Here is a 21,472-nt window from a genome sequence, read left to right as displayed (position 1 = left end):
ATATTATGTAGATGTTGAGATCCTTTCTTCTTCTTTATCCCGTCCTCGTCGCCAAGTGTAAAGAAGTAACACTTCTTGTAGGTAGTTAAAAGTATGATTTATTCTTATAAAAGGATCCCATCCATTAGGTTACAAATCCCAATACAGCCAGTCAGCTCCAACTCCAAACTCTTTCTAATCATAACATTCTAAGTAGACTGCTGGCACTGATGTAAGAACATTTTAATCTAAAAGGTGTAGCATCAAGATGCCACACAACACTGCCACCTTGTGGTACTGCAACAGCCCGGGCAGGATATAGTCTTGTGTCAGAAGGTTCGGCGCCTCAGGCACTGGCTGGGTCCTTAAGGCACCTCTCTGATGGTGAACCACCTGGTGAGATCTTTGAACACCAGGGTGTACAGATTCGGCCAGCGATTCCTAGCCTATCACAAATAGCAGCTACCCCAAGAGGTGGCACAGACATTTTTCAACAGTGGAGAGAAACTTTTCCTTGATCTATTTGCCACTTCCCAGAACTGGCGTTGCAGTTCCCCAGAAGGGTTGCTCTCTCATATGCCTTCCGCGGAGTACAGGGCTCCTGTATGCTTCCTAACGCTTCATCTCCTGCCAGAGTTCTGATGTATTTGGACTGGATGGGTTATGTCTAAATATTGTTATGATTTCTATGCCTATATAATGGGCAAGGTGAATTATACCTATACAAGGGCATGAATCTGTAACTTACGCTTGGATCCTAAAACGCTACACAACATCAGAAACGACCGGGCCCAAGGCATCTTTGTTGTGCCAGATTTGGCCAGGAGACTGGTACCTAGAACTTCTGAGCATTATCTTCTGTCCTCTGATAAGGCTGCTACTTTGAGAGGACCTTTTGTTGCAGCAGCAGGACTGGGCTTGTACCCACCTTCCATAGAGATTTAGCAGTGGCAGTTGACTTTCTTTTGATCTTCCTTCTGAAGTTGTTGATGTGTCCTTGGCAGCCAGGCCACCTCTCTACTAAACTTGTGCAATGAGGATGCTAGGAAAAGTTTGTGGCTAGTTGCAGCTCCCCTCTGACAGACCCTTGGCAAGCCAAACTGTCTGTGTTTATCTTTTGCCCAGAAAAGACTTGCATTTGCTGGATCAGCCTTCCTTGTTCAAATCACCTGTTGAATGAGATTTCTTAAAGTTTTACAACACAAGTTTCAGTTAAAACCCTTGTGAAGCTTCAGTACGATTTCAGTTTGGTTTTCACTTTCTAAATGTGTACCACTTTTGAGCCAAGGCACAGTTGTCCATTATGCCTCTTGACCTTGAAACCCGTCTTTCTGGTTGCAATAACAGTGAGCTTTAGGCCCTAACCATCCAGCTGCCTTATACCACCTTTTTTCCAGACAAACTGGTGTTAAGGCCTCATTCCTGCTGAACGTAGTCACACTTTTTCATGTCAACCAAACTATCACTTTTTCTGAGAGTCTTTGATCCACCTTATTTCTTGAAAGAGGAAGTCTCTATTGCTGGAACCCCAGGAGAGCTCTGAACTTATACTTCAATCATATCAAGGACCACTGGGTGGACAATCAGCTCTATGTGTGTTTCTCCGGAGCAAAAAAACCAAGGCGGTGCAGAAACGAAACACATCATGGATAGACCCCTGTCTTAATATTGGAACCTCATTGGTTAAAATGCAGCCTCCAGAAGTCCTGACGGATCATTCCATCAGATCCTAGGCTGCTACCATTCCGTTGACGCATGGAGTCGCAGAGATCTAGGCTGCTGCGTGGGCATTAGTGCACATGTTCACATGTTAACTATTTACTCGACAGTCCAGCTGGATGGGCATTTTACCTGTTCGGACCTGCAGGGCTTTTTTGATTTGAGCCATTCCCCAGTCCTACCACCCTGGGAGTTACTGTTTTGTATCTATTCACAAGGTGTAGAATATATATCAGAGGAACAAGTTACTCACCTCTGGTAACTCTGGCACAAAAAACGGATCACAAGCAGGGCACAGAGAACCAAAACCGCATCACAAGCAGGGCACAGAGGCACAACAAGCAACGAGGGGGCAGGGGCAGGAGGGCAAGCACAAGCAATGAGGGGGCAGCAAGCACAAGCAACGAGGTGGCAGGGGGGCACAGAGGCACAAAAACCGGATCACAAGCAGGGCAGGGCACAGAGGCACAACAAGCAACGAAGGGGAAGGGGCAGGAGATCAAGCACAAGCAACGAGGGGGCAGCAAGCACAAGAAACAAGGGGGCAGGGGGGCACAGAGGCACAAAAACCGGATCACAAGCAGGGCACAGAGGCACAAAAACCGGGATCACAAGCAGGGCACAGAAGCACAACAAGCAACGAGGGGGCAGGGGCAGGAGAGCAAGCACAAGCAACAAGTGGGTAGGGGGGCACAGAGGCACAAAAACCGGATCACAAGCAGGGCACAGAGGCACAACAAGCAACAAGGGGGCAGGGGCAGGAGAGCAAGAACAAGCAACGAGGAGCCGCAAGCACAAGCAACAAGGGGGCAGGGGGGGCACAGAGGCACAAAAACAGGATCACAAGCAGGGCACAGAGACGCAACGAGGGTCAGGAGAGCAAGCACAAGCAACGAGGGGGCAGGACAGCAAGCACAAGCAACGAGTGGGGGGACAGCAAGCACGAGCAACGAGGGGGGGCGGGACAGCAAGCACGAGCAACGGGGGCAGGGGAGCAAGCACAAGCAACGAGGCGAGGGGCAGGACAGCAAGCACAAGCAACGAGGGGGGGAGGACAGCAAGCACAAGCAACGAGGGGGGGGGGGCAGGGGAGCAAGCACGAGCAACGAGGGGGCAGGACAGCAAGCACTCACCGGAGGACTTGGCAGCTTCTCCACTTCTTCTGGCGGCGGTCGGGCAGACATGGTGTCACAAAAGCGGTGCCATTTTTGCATTTGGGGGGCGTGGTTTCTGCAGTTGAGTGACGGATGACGTCACGGCGAGAAAGAACGCAAAAAACACGCCCGACTCCGAAAAGGACGGGGCATGAACGGAATGACGCCCCTCTCCTCCAATGGCTGGCCTCCGTTTAGGAAGCCAGCCAATGGAGAAGAGGGGCGGGTTCAAGCCCAACTCTAGAAAACATTAATTCTCTGACCGAGACTGCGCAAGCGCAGCCTACGGTTCTCGACCTAAAAAGAAAGTAAATGGAAAAAGGACTTGGCCCAAAGTTAATTCTGCTGCAACTGGGGATTTTACAAGAGATGCACTTTTGTTCACGGCCTTGCCACTGGTTTCAGCATGAGTGGATCGACTAAGAAGGGGCATATCCATCAATTTACCATTTTGCTTTGTAATCATTTCCTTGGAGCTCTAATGAGCATTTAAAAGAACATTGAGAATTCGTCAGTCCAGGTTTTAAGCCAAGACACTTGTGTGTCGCTGGGTGTACTTCCACCACTGCCAGGTCGTAGGACAAATTGTCACAGGTAGTGTTGTGACCAGATGCACACCCTGTAGTAAAAGCGTAATAGAAAATGTTGTAAAACATGTGGGCTGCGCTGCAGATATATATGAATTGCCCCCCAAGGTCTAATCTACCGGGATGTTTTGTAAATTCTAGCGCTGTCTTTAATGCATGTAATGTTCCCTTAACCATGGTATTACAAATTGCAACTATTTACTGAAACTGAGGCAGAATTTTGTTTTTATCATCTAATTTGATACGGAACGTATACATTCTTCCTTAAAGCACGGTCTCCTTGTTTTTGACAGATGACCTCTTATCTTGCTTTCGTTGTAACGTGTATATGTTTTTTTGTAGCTGAACCCCGAAAAAGCATCCCATCCGTTGTTGTGGGTGTGGTTGGAATGGGTCATGTGCCAGGAATTGAAAAGCATTGGTGTGAAGAATTAAACATCCAAGAGATCATGAGGTAATAAGCTCTCGTAAGCATTTGATGCATCATTTTTAATTATCATTGGCATTAGCACTGGGATGCCCCTGGGTAACCACGCGCTCTACAAATGTTCCTTCATTCATTCATTCATTCAATATGTGTTTTCCAATTTTGTGCTAAATTGGAAAGGTGAGGCAGCTAAGCATTATTGTCTGCTTGTCTGTGCATTAGCGACCATTAATTGCCCACCTTGAATAAACGGTCAAGCTGAAGATGTGTCTGCATAACCATGACTTTAAATAAAATTACGAACATTTAAACCTTAAATCAGAGGCAAGTTCTCCCTAAGTCCTGTTTTAGTAGTAGTGATTTTAATAGGTTACTTGTCAATTGCTTTATTACCTTGCTGCTGCCAGGGTGGTTTTATACATTTTATCACTTTATCTCCTTTTAGATAGCCTTTATTGCCTGAACATTCTAGCAATGCATGATGACTTCAGCTGATGATTTATTCGTTTTTTATGTACTGTGCACTTTAATCTTTCTTGTATACTTTTATGACTTGTGCCGAGATAGTTATTTTGTATTGAATTGAAATCCGAGGCGAATCTTTAAAAAAATTATATCTCTATATTTAAAAATAAAAAAGTGAACGAAAGCAAGCAGATAGGCTGCACAGCTTCAGACAGTAAAAATACTGCACATATTCCAACAGTAAAATATTGCACTGCCGCTTTTAAGCCAATCGGGCTGACTTTCTAGCCCAAAAGAGCACAGCTCATACAGCTGAATGTGTGACTATTTGCAGTTAGGATCCTTGAACACAAGGCAGACTTGATGGGTTTCTCCGGGGAAACAGTATGCCTTCACTCTTTATGAAGTGCCCTACCCTAATTTGGGGAAGAAAGAAATCTGAGAAGCATGTACATCTATTGTGTATCCCCAGTCTACTAGACATTTACACAAGAGAGATTTCATTTATCTAAACAAATTTCAAAGAGGCTGTTAAGACTGAAGAAATATAGATCAGATTAGGGTACTTTCTAGAACCACTCTAAAATCTGCTGATAGTTCTCAATCTACTAGAGCCTCCGCCATAGCTCGTTGAGTGCACTTTGGAACACTCCAAATGCTTGAGGAAAATATCTTATTCCTAACTTTTCTGATTGACGTTGGGGGACATGAAATGTTACACTGTTACAGACTATATAAAGTCAACAGAGACAGTACAGTCCTTCCTCTTACACTTGGAAGACTCCTCTAGTAATTGCTTTAAATAGTTAACTGGTGAGTCTAACTACCTTCACTACCATAGCGATTAAGGAGTTTTGGTAATCAAACCAAATGGTTCCTCTAGCCATGTAGCTGGTTTCTTCTTGGGAATTAAACATGGTCTCATCAAAGCTGATTGATCCATCATATGAACCCATGCACAAGTTCAGTTTAGAGCAGTTTTTGTCAAAGGTTACTGTCATTAATGCACTTCAAATAAATGAGATTTAAGCCCTGTGCTCTAATAAGCCTTACACTAAATTCGAGATGGGTAATTAATTCTCAATGACACATTCCTCACTAAAGGGATAAGGAATGTCCATTTACAACAGAGCATGTATATATCTACATTTTTTTACCCCATCCCCATTTTCTCCAGCACGCAGGTACTTTGACATGATTGATGTGAAATGACTGTCTGGTATTATAATAGGAATTCTAAACAAGAGTTTAACTGTGGTCCGTACTTCATAGAACTAGCAGTTGCCAATCAGCTCGCTGGATTGTATCCTTTAAAATACCTTGTTGCTAAAATGTCAACACAACAATTTAAGGAAAATCATCCTGCAAGGATAAAAGCACTCACCATGGCCCATCTTGGGACATCATTCGTTATATTAGGAGAGGCGATGCTTCATAGTCGTTGTACATATTTCATGGCACTACTGCCTGTACTCTGAATCAACAAAAGTGTCACATATACACCCAGGCGAGTCTAGCTCTTCTGTGAAACTTGTTTTGTTTAGCTGGCTGTTCCACCTTTTACCACTCTTAAGTTAGGTTCACTGCCACCAGATGTCCAATGTCCAACTATAACTGTAGTTCACACAAAGGGCAAACCTAGAACCAGCAACAACGTGTGTATGGTCACTGAAAAGTCACATATAAGAGCAGAGGTTGTCCACATAAAAGCTATTATGGCCTGAGGCAGGCGTGAATGGCAATTTGGATCTGAGAGATGCAGATTCTGTGTCCATGGTACCTGGTTAGAGATGCACCTCATGTTGACTGTCCTGTGGTGCTTTTTTCCCTTGTTGTCGGATGCGCTATGTCCTGATCGCTGCCATATGGCTGCCCAGGAAGCTTCCCTCCCTCCTTTTTCTGATTTATTATGTTTGATGTCATGGATACTGCAATTTCGCTGGTGGGGTTTATGTAACTTTTTCAATCCGCTGCTCTAAATGCTCTATGACAATCTATTATTTTGTTTATGAAAATCTAATGAAATTATATTTTTTTTAAACAAATTAACGTGCTCAAACAAAGAGAGCTCTTGAACGACCTAAAGGAAGTCTGCCACGAATTAGATTCACTGGTTGACAGAGTGAATACCTTGGAGGACGATGAAACAAGTAGGGCCGAGGAGATATAGTGTCTCTAGCAGGAAGTACTCGGACTTCGAAATCTGGATCTCTAGGCTCATTCAGAGGACTTGGAAAACAGCTCCCATCGTAATAACATACGCATTAGTGGCAATGCGACTGGGGCAGAGGACACAGACATAGAGGCCTTTGTTTCTAATCTCTTTTGCACAATTCTTGGGGAGCCCTCAGACTTTGATATCAAACTGGATTGCACCATCCGGGTGGGCTCCAGAAGTCCAGGACCGCCGGCCGATATACTGACATGTGTCCACGACTTTCCACTGAAGGAGTGCATTCTCTGAATGGCCAGGGACAATCACTCACTACAGTTTAGAGGCCAAAAACCCACCCTGGCGACGCCCACCCTTAAACTCAAGGCCTTTGGCCTGGTCAACCCCATCTCCGGGCCTCCGGCATATCCTACTCCTGGGGAAACCCATTCAGTCTGATCTTCCAGTTCCAGGGAGAGCCTCGCCAAATACGATCAGTGGATAAAGCATGCAAGCTCCTGGGGTTTGGGACTGTCTCCCCGGATTGGTTGCTGCTAGCTAAGCCGGGCAGGGGTTGCCGGAGCGGCCACATGACAATCAAGCCTTCGTCTCCGGGACTTCATCCAGTCCCTGACACTATGCCAAGGAATGACAGGCGGTTCTGGCGTCACTCACAGAGGAACTTTCAGGCCCCTTGTCGCCACGAGCTGTTCGAAAATGCAAACTCGGACCTGTTTTTCTCTCTTTTCCTCCCTCTTGATGTGGGTGGGAGGGGTGGACCCGGGCAGAAGCCAAGGGGACACCAACCTCTGGTACCCTCTCTTTCTTTCTTCTTGGAGCATGACGCTTTGGACATTGACTAACTCCATGATGCTTGTTCAATTGTTTGAGGATCCTATTGTTGGGGATTGTTATAGCTCACCTCCCAGGACCCCCACACATTCGTCCCCCTTCATACACAGCTTGACCTCAGCACAACCTCAAACTTAGCCCTGTTGACAAACATAACAACCGCAACACCAAGGGGCTGGTATGAGTCTATGGCTAGCTCTCTTTTCACCACCCTACTTACAGGACAACGGACCTCAAGATTCCTACCCTGAATGTTAAGGACTTGTACAATTCAGACTAGGAGAAGTCCTATTCTGTCCTACTTGGAACACTCTGTAGATCATATCTGCCTTCTACAGGAAACCCACCTCCTTGCCGTGGATGTCTTCAGGCTCCTTTCGAGGGCCTTCTCACATCAGTATTTCTCATCTCACACGTCTAAAACTGCAGGAGTGACTATACTCTTTAACTTTTTCAAGGGGAAGGTTGGGCCTAGGCAGGCTGAAATTAGAGGGAGGCTTTTGTCTTAGTGTCACTGCACCTTTACTCTGGGCTGAGTTTACACACCTAATGAAGGACAGAAGGCCTTTCTGCGCCGAGCGGTATCTGGGATGGCCGGATCACCGGACCGATGTGTGCTGATGGGAGGGGACTTTAATTTGGTCTTTGACAACCAGCTAGGGCGCTCGGCCCAACGCCATGGGCAATCTGGGGCCCTGTCCTCTGACGGGGCCCGGTGGCTACAAGATATGGGGCTGGCAGACATCTGGCAGAAACTACACCCTCACACTATAGACTATCCATTTTGTTCTCACGCACATAAGACATATGCCAGGTTCGAATAATTTGTGGCTTCACAGGGCTTATCTTCTCTTGCTGCGACTTCAGAAATCGAGACCCGTTCGCTCTCCAACCAATGCCGCAGCGACCCTCTGCTGGCTATCCCTCCAACCGGCAGTCCCCAACACTCATGGCGGCTGCGCAATATTCTACTCCATCGCCCTGTCGTGGTACAGCAAATTACCAAGACACTCGAGGAGTTCTTTGCTTTCAACAACACCCCTGATACGTCCATCACCGCTCTCTGGGAAACGCTTAAGACCGTGGCCCGAGGGGCATCCGTAGCGCATTTCCTCTGCAGACAATAAGATGCGCAGGGACAAGAGGGTTGACCTCATCTGACAGTTTCTTGAACTGGAGCGCATTCACAAGAGAACTGGGGAGCCATGGGTCTGGTGCCAACTTGAAATTGCACATTTGCAGCTCGTGGACCTACACCTGGACAGGGTGGAAGACGCTGCTTTGCAATTGCGACATTCTTTTTATGTGGGGGGGGGGGTCAAATGTGGACGCCTTCTGGCTAACAGATTGTGAGTACAGCACCAAGCGGCTACTGTCAGTTAGTGCTGGACGCGGCCGGATAGGAGTGCAAAGACGACCCACAGATTGTGGAAGCGTTCCGCAAGTCTTTTACGCTGACCTCTACTCAGCACAACAACTTCCTATGGAGGCATCGACGCAATTATCTCCAAATTGCGGCCCACACTACACTAACTCTAAACCAGGCGGCTGCCCAAGATGGCCCTATTCGCATCGAGGAAGTGATTTCCGCCATAGCCCGTCTTAAAATTCTTAAATTCCATGGCCTGAACAAGTTTTCAGCTATTTTCTTTTACAAAACCACCTGCACTATCATAGCGCCTATACTAAGTAGGCTATTCAACGTAACAGGGGACTCCTCAGCTATCCCCTTTTGATGCTCCTAGCTTTCATTGTGGTCCTTCCGAAGCCCGGCAGGGACAAACTGAATTGTACGTCTTACCAACCAATATCTCTTTTAAATGTGGACCTAAAGCTCTTTACAGGGATACTGGCGTCTAGCCTGGGGCCTCTGCTGCCCAGGTTGGTGGGCCTGGATTAGGCAAATTTTGTTGTGACCCGACAGTGTAGTGATAATACTAAGAGATCATTGCACTTAATCGATAGAGCCCAACACCAGGATACAGAACGCACACTGCTGTCTGTCGACTCTGAAAAAGTATTCAATAGAGTGCACTGGCCATACCTGGCAGCCCCCCTCAAACATTTTGGAACCGGGGACTATTTCTACAATTGAATTCTTAGTGGCTACACACAACCAACAGCAGTGGTCCGGGTGAATGGGCATTCCTCTGCTCCATTCCTGATAGCCCAGAGCATGAGGCAAGGGATGCCCACTCTCTCCCCTCCTATTTGCTCTGTACATGGAGTTCATGGCGCAGAAAGTGCGGCAAAGCCCCTTGATTATGGGCATCAAGTTCTTTAGGGAGAGACTGCCAAGCTCTACGCAGACGACGTTATCGCAACTTTGGAAGACCCCAGACCTCAATGCCAGCTTTTCCCTCGAGCGGCGGCTTCAAAGTTAATGTATATAAATCATAGGCCCTAGGCATTTCTCTCCGCACCCCCACATGGGATGCCTTACAGCGCTGTTGCCTGGTCCAATGGGCGGCGGACTCGATCTCCTATTTGGGGCTCTGACTCGCGGCCTCGCGTCAAGCCACATTCTCCCTAAATTATAAACACATGCTTCATCAAGTCTGCCAGGACTTACACTGATGGAAGCCCTATGGCCTTTCCCTGGCTGAGCTGCATAGCAGCCCTAAAAATGAATACGCTACCAAAGATATTAAACCTATTCCAAACGCTCCCTGTGGAGCCCCCTTCAACAAGAATTTCATTCCTCTGTCTGGTCGGATAAGATGCCTTAAGTCCACAGATATCTGAGCTATAGACCTCCGGGGGAGTGAGGCCTCGATGCACCAAATCTCCAATGCTAATATCAAGCCACACAGCGTTGAACCCTTTTGGAATGCTCTCTCAGCGAATCAGAAAAACACTGATTTTTCATGGATCGGGCTGTAGCCGGGCAGTCTCTGTGGAGGATCCCCTTCCTCCATTGAACCAAACGCCCCAAAAATCTATACTGATCCCTCATTATGAAATCCATCTTGAAAGCTTGGGACTCAACCGAGGAGAGATGTGGACTCACTTCTTTCCCATCACTTTTTACACCCGTAGTAAATAACCCAGGCTACACCCCGGGTCTCGACACCTATAGGGCTGAGAGGGATGCAGGTTGATCGACCAGCTCTTTGACGGGGTGAGCCCTCTGCCCATCGAGAGCCTCTGCTCAGATCTAGCCCTGCCGGAATCTGAACTACACCACTACAGCAAAGTGTGCTATTAGGTACTGCACCCCTCAATTTGCCGTAACGCCCAAAGGCACCTTATCCCCTACACAAAATGGCTGCTCTCTAAAACCTCTAAGGCCAGACTCATTTATGAGCTGTATTACTTCCTGCGCCCACCGGAGCTGACGTCTAAATCTCTCCAGGCTGGGAATCAGAACTGGGTGGCATGCTGACTCAGCGGGATGGGGTGACCTTTTCCACCGCAATCGACAAACAACTCGCATTGTCTCTAGCATTGAAACGGGGACCAAAATCGCCACTTATTGGTACCTCACACCTCCCAGACTGCATAGAGGAAACTGCTGGCAAGATTGTGGCTCTCTAGGCACACTAACTCACTTGTTGTCGGACTGCCCCAAGCTCACGTCCTATTGGGCAAGGGTCCTCAATGACATTGACACCCACTTCGATACACAGCTGCCTCGCTTCCCGGCATTGTCATTCTTGGCTTACCAAATGCACTTACATTACCATTTAAGTAACGAAGAGGTAGACAGATATGTTCTGCAAGGCCGCACCTACAGCAAGACTTATTTACCCCACTGGGGTTCGGAACAGGGCCCCATCTATCAAGGATGGCTATACAGATTATGGCACTTGTTAGACATGGAACGTATCTCCCTCTCACTACTAAACAAGGGGCTCACTTTCCGGATCTTTGGTTTCCGTTTCTTTCCCTGTTGAGCTCGGAGTATTGCAAGCTTACTTGCTCCAAATACCTACACCTTCTACAACTTACAGAGCTTCTTGCCGACCTTGTTTAACGCCACACTGTTGGTCTGATGCTTTTTTAGGGGACTAGTACATTTTTTACCTAGCACGGGTTCTGGCGGGGGATGGGCTAGGGTTGCAGCATAACCATAAGAATGCTTCTATCTATATGCCTCTGACGTCTGCTGATGTTGTTTTGTATACTCAACAAAAAGATTTAAACCTAAATGGGTGAATGGTAAAACAAGCACTGGCGTTGCCAATAGGTCTCGCAGTAGGAAAGTTGGAGCTATTGGTTTTGTAAATGACATTTTATATTTATATATTGTTATTGACAATGCCAATAACGATATATAAATATAAAATGTCATTTACAAAACCAATAGCTCAAACTTTCCTACTGCGAGACCTATTGGCAACACCAGTGCTTGTTTCCCTTCTTTTCAGCTGCAGCAGATGTAAACAACAAATATTTTCCAGCCAGTGGATCTCGAGGATAGAAGAATGCCAAACAAATTTCACAAGCCAGTTAAGCCTCCAGTGGCATTTAATGGTTGCCAGATGTTGAGGAGCAGAGCTAAGGACATCAGAAAACCTTGGCGGAAGAGGCTGTTTTCAAAAACCGCAAAGGAAAGAGAGAGAGAAAAGAAAACCAAACAAAGAAAGCTTATAGGTGGTCGAGGGGAAATGTGTGCCGCAGGAGGTCAAAATGCAAAATGATGGCTTTTATTCTGTCTTTGCTGCCTAAAGCTGAATGCGTGCATATACTAAAGTTACAGTGATTCAGAAACGTACAGAGTGGTCCTGCACAAGGGACGTAACACATGAGTCACAGGTTTTAAAGAAAAGGACTTAAAATGCACATCTTCGGAAAATCACAAGAGACTCTAACAAAAATAAACGCCAACGAGCTCCACAATCAGCACAACTTAAACAGTTACACACTTAAGGCAATAAAAAAATAAACGAAGCCAGTCTCACAATCAGCATATTTTAAACATTTACATACATAAGAAAGAGCAAAAATAAACACAGGCCAGCCCCACATCTTAAATATGACACCCTGGATAAACCGCAGGCAGGCTCCTGGACACCTGACAGTTACGCGCTACAGAGATTGCACACCAACAACATTCACGGTGTAAGAGCCTGGATATGTGTTAAACAATAGCAGGGTACTCTCTCTCATCAGGCACATGTGTCTCTCTCCCTCTGATGTGTTCGACTGTTCGTGCAGTCTAGTTGTTTCAAAAAAGACCGTGGAAAGTTTGAGGAGGAAAACGTGTTCTGCTCTCTCCTGGCCGCACAGCCCTGAAGAAACCCACAAAAATGTCACGAGAGAAAAGAATCCCTGACTCTGCAAGCACGTGTTTTGTACATTGGCCTGCTCCTCACCACTCCCCCTCTCGCCCCCTCCCCAGAACTTGTCAGTCGGCCCCCGGTGAGAGGGGTGGGAGTGTGAGGGGCGGAGGTGAGGCGCGCGGCCCAGGAGTTTGCTTCCAGCGGCTTGGAGGGGTGCAGGGGATGGGGAGCGTGTGACATGCCGAGGAGAGAGGGTCTGCTTGAGGGGTGTGTCAGGTTACTGGGGGGTTGAATGTAGGCGTCAGGGGGTGCAGCAGGACAGAAGGGCTGGGATTCATTAGACTTCAAAAAGAAGCACTGGGGCGGAAGTTTAAGATGCATTTTTAACAGGCAGCTTGCAAACAAAACAAACGAGGATGTGTGGCAGTCAGAATGACTGGAAAGAAAAAAAAGTCAAGAACGCACTTGATTTTAACTATATAACCCCCCATTGCTACAGATAATGAGAGAAAGGGAAAACTGTCGTCAGAGCAATAAAGACTGGATTTATTAAAATTACCTTTAACTGTGATTTCCTACATATTTTTTATGTGTAGAAATGTTTACAGCTGTACTACTCGAATAAGCTAACGCGTAATAAAACGTGTTTTCATTTGTAAACCTTACTACAACAGGACTAGGTTGCAGAACTACATTTGTCACTTTTTGCACATATTTAACATGTGGCCCCTGCTTCGAATGTATTGAAATAAAATGAAAACACATGAAGGATTGTACACTAATATAACGTTTGATGCCTCACAAAGGCCAACAAGGCAAAGCTCCCATCAAGCTAGATGGGGTGTTGCCGTTTCGTGTATTCAGTCATTAAAATAATGGTGCGAGGGACAATCGGCCTGGAAACTGAAAGTACGGCCGGCAGAGAAGAATGTAGAAAGACGCTAGGAGAGGGGTAGAGAGGATGAGGCGGACGGGAAGGGATATGACAGCATGAAGCGAAGAAAGGGGAGGAGAAGTGCAGATAAACAGGCATAGGGGAGGAGAAGCCGCACAGCACACGCTGGGAGAAGCCCTTTGATGTGCTGTGCGGCCGTGAAAGGAGGGAGGGAGGCTGATGCACGTGCTTGTTTGGTCACGTGATTCACGTGAACTTAAAGAAAACCACACGAACGAAACCCTTGGTTTCACGAGCGTTTTGAGGACATGAATTCTCACTCCGCTCAATGCGCTTGCGCGCATTGGTAGGTCGCGAGACCTAAAAAAATACAAAGGAGTGTTTTTGAAATTTTGCACATACACAGCCATTCAGCATTTACGCATTGAGTGGAAATTCTTGTGATTGAGAGCTAGGATTCCAAAGGAAGCTACTGTGTTACTTCTGTACAAAAGTCGTTGCTGAAATGGTAATTACAACATATGATTAATCACCAGTCATTGCTTTTAGCAGGAATATACAGATATCATGAAAATGATTAATTAAACCACCACCAGCCTCATCTGATTGGATATCTTTCCCACTTAGTAGAGCATCTGAAGACTCTTTTATTATACTTGTGGGCACATTTTACTGCCCTAAATGAGCTTATCACTTTCGAAAATATTCTACTGCTCCTTTTACAGATATTGAATTTGCCTTTTAATGTCTGAATTTCACACTCTACTCGTTGCCAAGGTAAAGGTGGTTCAGAGAAGGGATTCTCAAGTGAAGTCTTTTCACTATTGAAACTCAAGCTTCTCTTTTAGTAGAGATGGTACTTTGCAATTATGAGAGTGGGGACAAAGCCTAATGCCATTACCGTATGCCCAGAATGCTATTATGATCAACCCTCTACTTGATCAATCTAGGGGCACCTCTCCTCTTTCCCCGTCATCATTGAATCCTAAATATATTTGTTCACAAAATGAATGTTTTCATACTTAAGATGCTTGGCATGCTATTTGGGACTGTAGTACAATGACGATGTAAATACGAAATGTAGGCAGAAAAAAACTGCATCACCTTTAAGCATTTGGGGCTAAAGTATTGGGTGGAGGAGGATGTGTCCTAATAAACCAGTTGTTTCTTCCTAGGCAGTGATGGTGTTGTATTTTAATTTCTTCCAGTGTGCCACCTCCGTCGCTTTCAAGCAAGATTCTTCGATCTGTTGTAAAAGCCACCTTTTTTGGACTTGTGGGATACGGCTGCTACCGTATCGGTAAAAGGACAGTGCAGTTAGTTCTGTCATTACCAACAACAACACGCTGTCTTCAAAGAATTTCAGAATTCAGACTTTGAAATCTCAACTGAAAGACATCCTGTGTCAGGAAGCAAAAACAGATGGAAGTGACAAAATATAAAGACACCGGACATCTACATTGCCTTTTGCCTAATTGCATTTTGACCCTACATAGAGAGCTGATACAAACATTGGCACATTTCCTTTAAGTGAAAATGAGTGCGGCATAACTTCTTTGTCTGCTCACGGATGTGTTTTTCTTAAGTTTATCTATTTTCGATTTCAGGAGGAATGTGGTCCTATTTGATCAGTCATACAGAAGGGATCAGATATTTTTAATAACCTTGTGAATTTGTTGACTTTTTTCTGAAGACTATACTACAGAAATACCCAGCTGTGTTATCTGCATAAAAGTGCAGTCACACCCCTGGAAGTGTACAGATATAGTTACACCTAAATAACTTTCATGGTGCCAGGCACCACAAAACCATTTGAAATGTTGTTACCACTTATGTTTTATACCCGATATGTCGAGTGTAGGATTATATAGGCTGGAAAATTGTTGATTATAATTACTTGAATAACGTATTTACAGACCTATTGATATAAATGTTTTTCTTTATACAAAGGAAAAATGAAGCCAAATATTTGCTGATACACTGTAATAAATTATCAGTATTTAAAAGGTATTGCAACGTTCGGTAGCAATGTTATGCACTTCCTGTTAAAATGATAGTTTTGTGAGCCTTATATTTAAAGTGTTAATATTTCCAAACATAAATTAATTCATGCATTTTTAAAGGTTATCATTTTATTTTTTGGCTTTTGTACTGAAGTATCTATTTAATATAATTGTACATTACACAAAGTTGGGAGTATGACTCATTAGTAAAAAGCCTGATTAATATTTAGAGCAGCATTTATTTTAAATCTCTCTACTGTGCTTTTCACTTTATTTTTAGTTATGCAAAATTAGCCTACTTAAGCTGGTGACATTTTAAATGGTTCCATTCTGGATGAGGATTGTAACATTGTGAACAGTTTATATGCTAGGATCTTCTATGAAACTATCATTTTATTGGCCTTAACTTTTGTTACAATTATGTCTTGACGTTGTCCATTTTGTAAAGTGCTGGGATTAGTAAATAGGGTTTGGCGATATCATAAACATGTGATATTATTCTCACCATACTGTACAGTAATTATTATCTGCATACTGTGTGAAACTGCTAGCTTCTGGGATAAATACTTTGCATTCTAAAGTCTTTTTTTACGCAGTTAACAAGTTCATCTCTTAAAGAATATCGGGTTTGCATGATTCTGGGGATTTCCAAGAAACTGTGTGGGTTATTTTCCACGAAAGAAAAGCTTTACATTTTTCTATAATGTAGAAATGTATTTTAGCAACATTTATGGCATTGATGATTTTGATTCAGACGAGTTTAATACTGCACATAAATTGCTTGTAGTTAGATTGCTTTTTGTATATTGGGTTGCATTTTTATTTTCTCAAAGGTATTCAGTCATTCTTTAATACAAACCAAATGTTTTAATGTCTTGTCAGAGATATTTTTACCTTGTACAGTGAAATATTTGACTTGAAAATATTTGCAATTTATATACTGTGCTCCTCAGGTAATTTTGAATCTGCTAGAGCAAAAAACAGAAAGATGCCTTAATTTCACACGTGGGACTAGCAATAACATTTTTTTTAATTTGTTCGATGTATTCAGCTCAGCTGCAGAAGTGTGTTTTTTTTTTAAATGATAGAGCAAGCAAGTCCTAAAATGTAAATAAAGCTGATATCACTTTCTGTAAGTTTATTTAGGTATATTTTCTTCAAACCTTTTATTTCTGAATTCAAGACATTGGTTTTGTAGAGTTCTGCATTGTGAGAGACCGTACTAAGATGTAAAACAGTAAACATTAAAATGTTAAACGATATTACTCATTTACAACGGCAGTTATAAATTGGATGTGAAAGTCACACATTTTACAATATCCTCGCCAGCCCTAACTAAAATGATCAGTTCCTCCACAGAGACCATTATTTCACATTTGAGATTTATATTTTACAGCTTTAGTTTCATGCTTTCATCTTTGCCACCTCAACAGGAATGTTTTTATCAGAGTGACGATCCTGCTTGATGGTACGACCCCCGAGTGGGCAGCACAGGGCACGAGTTGTAAAGTTAATTAATAAATTAATAGTTTAACAAAGTATACCTCCCTGTAATCATTGTCAAAGGATAAAGGGGAATAGAATACATTTCCCCTTGACAGATGGTAAAGCCTCCCGCTGAGATTACTGTTCAGTAAAATACAGTGTTGCTTTTTCTACAATTTCCCATGCTCTGGTGTATGGTGCCTAACAGGTTAACTGGTGCCACCACTCTAATGCCGGTCCGGCAGGACGGTCTTAGTAGCGAGATCTCCTGAGCCGTCATTATGTTTCATGGAACTTTGGCAATAGAGATATAACTCTTAACAACATGTATATTCATGTTTCATGACACAATATTAACTCCTAAATCATTGATTGTTGCAGCACAAAGGAATTTGCTTAACAGCAGGTATCTCCTGATTTCCCTACTAATTTAGGGATGACATCCTGGCACCTCCGAGGGCATCCTTATGTAATCTGCTAACAAATCTTTCAAAAAGGTGTGTATTATCAGGAATGTTTAAGAACTGCACTGCTGCTCTCTTCCAGTCATTGCTAGCGGTGTTACAGATGTTTTTCATTATCTTTTAAATGTGGAATGAATGGGGAACTGTCTCCACCCAGACTGAATCCTGTGAAGCCATACTTAAGTGTTTTTTCCTAAGTGTACCTTGGTATTACTTAGTGGTAATTGTTGTCATCATCTGAATAATTTTTGGTGAATGTGCCTCTCAAAGATCTTGTTAAACTGTACCTTTTGATTTCTTATAAATACATTATTGTAGCCATTCTCTTTTGAAGCACTTTCATATATTTTGAATTTCTGTAATCAATATTTATCGTACCATTTCAGACTCTGCTTTAACCAAGTGAACAGGACTATTAAAATGTATTGTTTAGTTTCTTTTTTGCTGACTGACATCCTTATTTAGTGTCTTTCTACATCAATTGACTGGTTGTGTAATAGTGAATTGCTCTAATTATACCAAACGTAGAACTGCAATCCTGTGTCCTTGACTCGATTGCACTAAAAGTTGAAGAGCTAGATTAATGTTTTTGATGATGTCAACATAGGAAATAATGTGTATTTTATATGTGCCTTTTATTGTGGCCATTTGTACCAGGAAATGAATGTGTGTGTGCCAAAATATACCATTGTTTTGTCCTAAGGCAGCATTTCCCCATGACTCATTGGCTTGTCTATAGAATATTACCAGTTTCAAAATTATCATTCTGCTGCTTGTGTCCTTTTGTCCTGCTGCCAGTTGCTTCTCTAATGTTCCAATATTGGACCACACTTGTTTTAAAAATTCTGTCTAAGTTTTATGTGCATGACGTGTAACCAATATTGCCTAATGTACACTGTTAACATACATCCAAGAACATTAGCCAAGGATTGGGGGTTTTGATTTTTCAAAATGAGAGAATTCTTTTTTCCCCTTTTTTATTGAGCAGTGTGAAAGGTTTTGATTTCGAGATCCTAATTATTGGAACCAGAATGAAGGTCTATCGTTAGAATGATCTCTTGATGCTTATAATCATAATTTAATATTGGAAAAGAAAACATTTAGGTAGTGTTCAATCTACTAATTACATTTTCAAAGATGTCACATAATTGCTGTGTCCTTTCAAATTCTGGTAATACCAAACACTTAGAACAACAGGAAAAGCATATATAACTGGTGCTTAAAAGATTGTTAATTAGTACTGTAGCGGACTTCTGCAGAAGATTAATATTTACACTGAATCTTCTGAAGCATTGCTTTCTTTCAAAAAGACTTAATGCAGTATGTTTATTCACTTCACAGCCATTTAACCGATTCTTTGAAGATCCATAGGCCACATTTGCTGCTGAATGTACTGCATCTATGTTGGCAGAATCATATAGTTTATGTAAAAGGGCACGCTGGTTATTTGCTAAACGGACTCTTGTAAATCGGAAATCTTCATTTGAAAAGTGTTGTAGAATTTCTTTTTTTAAATTTTATGAATGCTGATTTTAGAAATTACGTGTTACGGAGTTGTTGATGTAGTGTTTCATGCCAAATTGAAAAAAATGCTATTTAAAGAATAATAAACTATGCAACATATTATTCTAGAAAACAAATCTACTGTTCTTTTCAGGCCACATTCGTTCACACTGTGTGCAGATGTGGTGCGAAATATATGAAATTATGTACCAAACCTATTCATGTGCCTTTGCCACACACTTCGAAGTTCCTCAAGGCTTGATTATCTTTAGACTCTTGTTCAATCACTTATGAAAAGCCCTGCCAAAGTTGATCAGTTCCTTCAACCTCCTCTTTAGCAACTATGTAGACATCACAGATTATACTAAAACATTAAAATGAACTGTTCAAAAGCATAGATTCTCACATGCGGTCAATCGAATAACTATAATCCCACAAATTTCTGGCCCAAGAAAATAGAGGCCCGCTGTTGAATGGTTGTACATTCTGACCTCCGATTGATCCCTCAAGTCTCAAGAAGTGCCTTCTGCACTGTATTATTCTTTCCTCACCTAAGGTATTCCATTAAACTACAGATACTATCTCCCTTGTCATAGTACTTTAAAAAAATATTTATTAAAGTTTGCATACCATACCTTGGGATAAGGACTCCTAGGTATAAGAATGATACAGTTCATGCGTTCCAGCCCGGAGGCAGTGTAAAAGTGTCAACGAATTGTAACATAGTGTAAGTGCCTGGGGCTGGGCATCAACAGAGATTCACCTTGTTTTTTGCATAACTGATCACAAGGCTATAACATTGTAACCTGTCCTATTATATTATCCAGCACCCCCCCCCCCCTTGTAACTGGAAAACAACACTGAGGTCCACGTGTTCAAGAGAGCGTTGGATGTTTTTGTGACTGCCCTGCTACGTCAGGCCTGTTCGTACTGGTAGGATTCAGAGTTAATGGACCTGGGGATCCCCCTCCCCACCTGAAAGGGTTTCTACCCTTCTGCAGCTGAGTGATGTGTACCCTCTTCCCAATCCCTCACAGTGATAGTGGAAAGGAGGGACGCCCAATCAGCGGCAATAGGATAGCAGAGTCCCTTTCTTTTGTTCCGCTCTCCACACAGTCTCCTCCACCCGTCGCAACGTTCGACCTCAGTTCTCCATGTGCAGTGGGGGACCATCTGGGGACTTCAGTGCATGGCCAAGGCTCTCCTGGACTGCACCAGGGCCAATTGTAGGGAACTTGCATCAAATTTGGGTAGCTTTGGAGATGGCAGCAGACCCAGGAGGCAGACCTCCAGACCCCACTGATCTGCCCGGTCCTGGGCGTGTCCCAGGTCCGACCACACTATCGCCCGCCAGAACCGTTTTGCTCCTGGGCAGGGCTAGGTTATGTCATTGTCTTACTCATTAGAACTGCGGGTATCTCTGACTATCCGCACCAGCTATAAAATTGAGGCAGTGTCGCACCAAGTATGTCATGTGTAGGAAACTGTGTGTAGCGAATTCAGGTGTTCTGTGACAGTGTGCACCCTCTACAGAGCTCAGGTCCATTCAATATCTCGAAACTTCTGGCCTGCTGCCGCCTCCCACCCTGCCCACAGCCTTGTCATGGCCAGCTGCGACTGAAGTCGAGCAGATCTATATAGCCAGAATTCTATCTGAAGGCCCTCCCCATATAGTAGAAGAATGTGTAGTACCTTGTGCATCGCCGGTTCAGCCTGACCCTGCTGCCATAAACTATTTTGGCATATATAAGAAACTGTGTGGTGGTAAGCCCAGTGTCTTCCACTAGATCCCTAGGGAGGGTAATCTACACACTGCAAAGCAGTCCCCGAACATGTGTATGCCCACAGCTGTCCAGTCACAAATTATACGGGTCATGAGTAGGCCCCAGGACAGAGTTGGTAGGCCTACTAGCGGCAGGGCTGGGGAGTAGGGGCACAATTGGCCCGCTATTTTCGCGAGCTTCGCCCAACATTATAATGCAATTCATTGCAGTTTGGGGGTCCAACATCTGATGGGGTGCACCCCCATGACGAATGGCACTAGCCATCTTTGGTCTTGCTCCGCTCCATAGGTCCCAGGTCTGCTCTGTGACTGCCCGCTAACTAGCGGGCTAGCCACTGTATTTGAACCACTATGTGGTGTAGTTTCAAGATTGGGGTCATCCCTCCACCCTACCCTTCCCTGTTGGGTGCTGGACAGTACCTAGAGGCACCCTACTGTGACCCTTGTACCTGATCAATTCTCGCATCATGGGATCCGGAGCAAAACCAATATTGGAGTATCCAGAGGGGGAGGTTACAGAAATAATACAGCATTTTGGGTAGGATCGTTCGAGGTTCCCACGTCAGCCCAGTATTGCGAATCACCTGGGGTGGGGCATCAGTGGTCTGGCTAACTGGGAAGGCACAGGATTTCTCCCAACTGGTACACAAACATGTTGCTTTTCCCAGGTGTCTCAGCATGGAAACCGCACCCCAGGCACCCTAATGCTGGCATCGCGGAAAAACAGGAGCATATCGTCTGCGTATAGCGAGATGTTACGTTCCCTGTCGTAGAGTCGT

The 21,472-nt window shown here is 44.1% G+C and overlaps 1 protein-coding gene across 4 annotated transcripts in view; it reads left to right on the top strand.

Moving 5' to 3' along the window:
- TRABD (TraB domain containing) overlaps nucleotides 1-19,047 on the top strand; it is a 247,012-nt gene extending 227,965 nt beyond the window's left edge. For all 4 annotated transcript variants that reach the window (XM_086967441.1, XM_086967446.1, XM_086967442.1 and 1 more), the window contains exons 9-10: nucleotides 3,782-3,893; nucleotides 14,664-19,047. In XM_086967441.1, the coding sequence (XP_086823567.1) occupies nucleotides 3,782-3,893; nucleotides 14,664-14,835 (284 nt within the window). In that variant the 3' untranslated portion in view covers nucleotides 14,836-19,047. The remainder of the gene's footprint in view (nucleotides 1-3,781; nucleotides 3,894-14,663) is intronic.
- Nucleotides 19,048-21,472: the final 2,425 nt, after the last annotated feature.

The sequence above is a fragment of the Lissotriton vulgaris genome, chromosome 1_1, assembly GCF_964263255.1.
Source record: "Lissotriton vulgaris chromosome 1_1, aLisVul1.2, whole genome shotgun sequence".
NCBI lineage: Eukaryota > Metazoa > Chordata > Amphibia > Caudata > Salamandridae > Lissotriton > Lissotriton vulgaris.
The sequence above is the reverse complement of the archived record's forward strand: the minus strand, read 5'-3'. Positions and strand labels throughout refer to the sequence as shown.